The sequence below is a fragment of the Umbelopsis ramanniana genome, assembly GCF_025399195.1.
Source record: "Umbelopsis ramanniana AG unplaced genomic scaffold K450scaffold_46, whole genome shotgun sequence".
NCBI lineage: Eukaryota > Fungi > Mucoromycota > Umbelopsidomycetes > Umbelopsidales > Umbelopsidaceae > Umbelopsis > Umbelopsis ramanniana.
In genome coordinates this window covers 194597-200596 of record NW_026252132.1, presented here as the reverse complement: position 1 = coordinate 200596, position 6000 = coordinate 194597, and the positions used below count along the sequence as shown (strand labels likewise).

Here is a 6000-nt window from a genome sequence, read left to right as displayed (position 1 = left end):
CCATTGTTACTTATTATTGTAATTGAAATGATGGAATGTAAGAAAAAATGATGGACTGCTGAAGATGCGAGATATAAAAGTTGATTAATAGATGTAGATATCAGCATTGGTGAACACAAGTGAAGAATGATATATGTTCAAGATCAGCGGGACTGATTTCTCCATCTTAGAGTGTCTCATGATTTTATGAAATTGCTATTGGCAAATAAGCAGTCAGCTCATATTGTGGTAGGCAGAGGTGCATATTCGAAGAAAACATTCGTATATTGGAAGATATCCGTTTTAATTTTTTGGCAGAGTTCAACATTTTGATACGAAGCTAAACTTATATGATGTCAGCGCAAATTATTTCTAAAAGGACTGTATATTTGTCTCACGGAACGGGCGGGGAAATCATTCAATTAGGCACATGATGAAACACTGAATCCCAGGTATTGTAACCCACTTTATTGTTTCCACAACCTTTTTCAGCCATTGAAAATGCATAGCTCTGTACCGGGATAGAATAAGAAACGCTTTTTTCAAACATAGGGTCAACTGCGTTCGTACCAGTGTACGAACCCTCTGCGCAATTCGGACTAATTTATTTCATTAGATACATGTGCACATTATACACCTATTTACACTTGTAGCGACCACCAATTCTGGTACAGCAGGCTTCAAATTTATCATGGTTGATGTAGTTAGAACGGTCAGGAACATCGCATACGTTTCCATCAGTCATCATGGTTCCATTGACATCACCACAGCATCCATAGTCATATTTGGGCTCAAAGCAGGTGCAGATCCAATGGCCTTTGTCGTCTCCAGGTTCGCCTAAGAGAGAGATATATCAATATTACGATAAGAATGAGGCTCATATATGAATGCTACTTACCAATTTCTGGTGCTCGTTTATATGGGCTTCGTGGTGGAGGTGGTGCTGGTGGTGGTGGTCGAGGTACAGCCTGTACATTAGCAACGACAGCGAACAGACAAATCGTGGCAATAAGAGCGAACTTCATATTGGTTGGAGACTGGAACAGTTAAAAGAGATGTACTTAGTATTAATTTTTTGCAGGTCCGTTTGATGAATTTATCCTGGAACTGGATACTTGCCAGAATAGATTGTAGTGTCTTGGGTTGATGGCGCTTTAGTTCCATGAAATAATCTTTCGTATTTATAGGCATTAGAAAATTCATAGCCACCCAACGTGCAGCACATTAGTGTAGAGTCATACTCATAAAAGTCACTCACAGGAGCTATTCCTTGTTTGTATGCATGAACCACCTTACAGCGTGCAGTTGAAATGTTCTTTCTTCCTGACTTCATCTTTAGCTTCGATCTATTTCAAGGTATGACCATATCAATACAATGGAATGAAATGTTTTCTTTAACGCTGTCTAAGTATACCTTATGGTAGAGAGCCTTGACCAGACCATGATGAACGCCGGCGGTGGTGTTAACTACGTTTCCGAAATATCATTACAACGTTGCATGATGCAGTCGATTTGCCTGTATTTTCAAAACCTCCTGCACACAAAGTAGAGTTTCAGCTATACCTAAAAAAAATTATAAGCCTCCTTCACAGGGTATGCGCTCTATTTATGGCACTTCAAGGGTCTTCAATAGTAAACTGCGAGGTATTTTGGGTGTTGTGTTTTGGCACTATGCAATTGGAAAAACCTCAGCGTCATGAACGGTCATATTCAGATTTTTACATGTCATGATATCGTTTGTGGTTTACCAGGGATGGATGCGCTTTCCTTTTTCAGAGTATTTGTCTTAGGCACACTTCACAAGCTGAGAAGAGGTTAAGGACGGTCATTACTATTGAGGTGATTGCCGCCTAATGTTATTCTTTGCATCATGTAAAAATTTAGCATGCCCCTTGCATGGTTGGGTATAACAAACAACGGACCGTGAAAGTGCCTCTGCTCCTACGGAATGATTTGTACAAACAAAGAGGTGCAAGTACCAACACATTGTTCTCACCAAAGCAACTTGCACAGAGAATATTCCTTTTCACTTTATTTATGCTAGAAAATACAGTTATAGACATATGCTGTCCTACGACAAAGCGAAAAATAACCATCGATGGCCAAAATAGCATTTCATAGTGTCATGTTATTTCTTCTGGTCCCAACCGCTCTTCAGTGCCGTCACATTTACAGTTGCAGATAATCCAGTGTCAAGGGAAATCGAAAACTTGTCTAGGACACCGTTGGAAAAGTATGTGGTTGTAGCACTTTGTTCACCTTCGTTAAGAAAGGTTTCCAAGATCATCTTATCCAATACACCATAGACATGCCATCCTCCAATTCCACCATATTGAATGGTGGCAAACTTGTCAGTAAAAAGGGGGTAATCGAAGCCTTTCGTTCCACTACGATCGATGAAAAAGGATGGTCCATTGTCCATCAGTAGCCCCATACGCAGTTCCTCTTTGGTTGAAGAGGAAATGAAAGTAAAGTTGGCACGTTGGGTAGCTTGCCCTTGGTCCTGCGATACATAGATGTCGAAATAGTAAGCTCCAGATCCGTCACCAAGTTTGATGTTTTTGGACTTTGTCACTTTGCCACTGAACAGATTCTTATTCATGATGGTGGACATGTCAGTAGGGTTAGAGATAAATTGCCAGCTTAAGACTGGGTCGTTCCATAAAGCATATTGGCGGGGTAGAGTCATTGCACTTCTCCAGGGGCTTGTGGGAACAATGTTGGTATATTGCCAATTGGAAGCCTATGTAAAATGTGAGCCATTACATACTTCATTGTTTAAGACCCCCACCCATTGATTTCACTTACCCATCCAAGACCAAGCGTTTTGTTTTCAGTACCATAAAAGAATTGCATCGCATAGTTATCCTTTCCAAAGTCTACCCAGCGTGCAGCATCGTCTTCGGGAGTAAAATCTGTACCATCAAATTCACCAGGGAAGAATTGTGTGAAACTTCCGCCTTGCGGGGCTCCAGGGTTGACAGATACAACAAGAACCCATTTAGTTTCGCCAGAATTCTGCTGTTGAGAGTTATGAACTGGAACTTCCACCAAATTGGGACACTCAAATTGATTGCCGAGCCATCCATGATGGGAGAATGTTGATGCCTTTTTCCAATTTTTGAGATCCGATGATGTGTAAAACACTACAGAGAACTGTGTGGGCAAGGCAACTGCCATGACCCATTTCTTAGTATCTGCATGCCAAATCACCTTTGGATCTCTAAATTGGTTGCTGTTGATGTCGATAACCGGGTTTCCAGAGTACTTGGTGAAGGTATAACCACCATCAGTAGAGTATGCAATGTTCTGAGTCTCTTTACTAGGTGTATTGAGAGTGTAGATAGCAACAATGCCTGGATTGGAGGAAGACTGGTTGCCAAAAAAGCCAGAAGTATTGTCAACGTCAACCACGGCGCTACCGCTGAAGATACCTTCGTCAGGAGATTCGGGAGACAGAGCGATGGGCTGATTATGCCAATGGTATAGGTCATCGGATGTAGCATGTCCCCAGTGTTGGTTTCCAGCAGTGATACCAGTAGGATTGTACTGATAGTACATATGGTATGTTCCATTGTAGTAAAACAATCCATTTGGATCGTTCATGAAGTTGACCGCAGGGGAGAAATGCACTTGAGGGCGACGGGTTTGGTTGTAGCCAGGTACCATTTTAGCGGAGACTCCGGCGGCCACGCAAGCCGATACCAGGAAAGACACAATGCATCTCTTCATTTGAGCTTGATTGGGACAGTGAGATTTGATGTCGGCAGAAGAGAAGTAGATTCACCCGCTTTATATACTGTACTCGTAAGAGCATTTCGCACATTGGTATCCAATCTGTTTGCTAAGGATGAGATCTTATTGCGTGGGAGTCTAAGAGACTTGTCAGACGATATGATGGAGAGATCGATAGCGATGGATTCCCACATTCAATTAACTTCCCCATCTATTCGCTGCCGAACATTATAATCCATGTATGGTAGTGGTGGAACCTCACAAGATTTGGTCTTCGCAAATGAGAATGAATGCGCCAGCCATGCCTACAAACTGTTCTACGAAATGATGTCAATTCTGGCGAATGAAAGTGAAATTGACTAGGCGAAGTTTTGGTAGACTTCGTCAAATCTCCGTCGAATCATCGATCCACAATTATGCATTATCTACATCTCATTATTATCCAAGCAGCAATCGCGATAATGAAGACTATCATCCATGTATAGCAGTCGTGAAACCACTTACAATGTAACTGCTTACCACAAAAGGACATTAGAAGATTCGACCGAGACGGAGTTCTGTGCGTTTGCCAATCATTAAACCCTATCGACCAGCGAAAAGGTTGAATTGGTATTCAGGTCGGTACGAGCAACCTGAAGCTGGCATTATCGTGAGCATCTCAAATCGCTGTATCAATCATGCCAAATCGGATTAAATTTATTTCTATACAGTGCTGTATTACACTACTTTGGTATCGTTACCTTTTGATCCAGCGATGTGAAAATTTTAACAATACCTTCTAGGGCCACAACCTCTTGGGAGGAGATTATATATCGTACGTTCTATGACATTTTTTTATGACACTTTTTTGGCTTAATTGTTCACAATGTTGTTTTCTATGTGGCATTGCAGGCATTTGATGTTGTAGTTCAGTGAAAGTTCTGATTACTGTACTGAAGTCGAATGAGAGGTGGGGTAAAACAGTTTGTGCGGGGAAGCTTAAGCCGGAGATCTACAACCCATTTTCTGGTTCTGCCAGTGCCTCCTCAGTGATTGGATAAAAGATCGGTATATACCAAAATATGATTGGGCAAAAATTCATTATAGTCTCATGTTTGATTTGTTCATCCTGACAAGATGCCGTTTTGCCTGTCCACGTGATCGACTCACGTCAGCCTACGGCCGGGATGCTAAGAATTTTCATTACTCGATAGAGTTGGAAGGAAAAAAAAAAACCTCATCCAGTAATCCAGCTTCAACAGCCAACATCCTCGAAGGCGTTTTCTTATATGGACTGATATCATATACTTGTATACACTCGCAATCTGGAAACATTTTCTCGAGACCAATGGATATGACCGTCTCTCAAACTGCGGTAATGCCACCAAACACTCACAATTCAAGTTTCAATGAAAACCTCCCAACAAGTACGACAACATCCAATGCTGATATAGCGACAGAAAAAAATTCAGGAAGGAACTCAAACGATACAGAAGCATCGAAAGTAGGAAAAAAGGTGAAAACCGAGCCTACTGAGAGTAACGTTTCGGCAACTGTTTGCTCCAATTGCGGAACAACCACAACACCTCTCTGGCGTAGAGCACCTAATGGAGAGACCATTTGTAATGCTTGTGGATTGTATTTGAAAGCAAGAAATACCTTACGCCCTGTGTCACTCAAAAGGCTTTATGCCAAGAAGAGCGAGCCTACAAATGATTGTGGTAGCGGTGCTGGTGCTGCCAGTGGTTCTTGCCCAGGTGGCGGCCACTGCAACGGAACGGGTGGGTCTTCCTCATGTGCAGGTTGCCCAGCTTATAATCAACATCAAGTCAATCGTCAAGCATTAGTTTGTGCTAACTGTCAAACAACAACTACTCCACTGTGGCGAAGAGATGAAGCAAACAACACCATTTGTAATGCCTGCGGTCTATATTACAAGTTACACAATGTACATAGACCGGTCACCATGAAAAGGAGTACTATCAAGCGACGGAAACGAGTGGCTGTCACCACAGCTTCTGAAATGGCAAGCGACGAAGAATCAGATAATGACGAGTTAGAATCTGAGACACCCTCCGCTAGTGAAGCTCTTCATGATGCTGCCCATCAGAGCGATAGAACAGCCACTGAGGGAGAAGATAGTGAAGATATACCTGCACGAAAACGTGCCCATTCTCATGCTGGCAAAAAAGTTAAAAGAATACGAAAAGGACAGCAAGCGACAGATGGTAATGCAATTCAACGGAATGATGTACGGGAAGTCCCAGCCATTGAAGACTACATTGCTCCAAGAAGACTACCCGAAAC

General features: G+C 42.1%; 2 protein-coding genes across 2 annotated transcripts; one reads left to right on the top strand and one right to left on the bottom strand.

The window, feature by feature from the left end:
- Nucleotides 1-2107: 2107 nt before the first annotated feature.
- K450DRAFT_177360 (uncharacterized protein) lies at nucleotides 2108-3648 on the bottom strand (the record flags this gene model as incomplete). Its single annotated transcript, XM_051584260.1, has 2 exons — nucleotides 2108-2722; nucleotides 2788-3648. 2 exons carry the CDS (start codon nucleotides 3646-3648, stop codon nucleotides 2108-2110), a joined length of 1476 nt encoding a protein of 491 aa, XP_051442783.1.
- A 1603-nt stretch (nucleotides 3649-5251) lies between these two features.
- K450DRAFT_164677 (uncharacterized protein) lies at nucleotides 5252-5695 on the top strand (the record flags this gene model as incomplete). The annotated part of the gene is made up of 2 exons (XM_051584043.1): nucleotides 5252-5411; nucleotides 5535-5695. Coding segments are annotated over 2 exons (321 nt in total), but the record flags the coding sequence as incomplete, so codon positions are not given.
- Nucleotides 5696-6000: the final 305 nt, after the last annotated feature.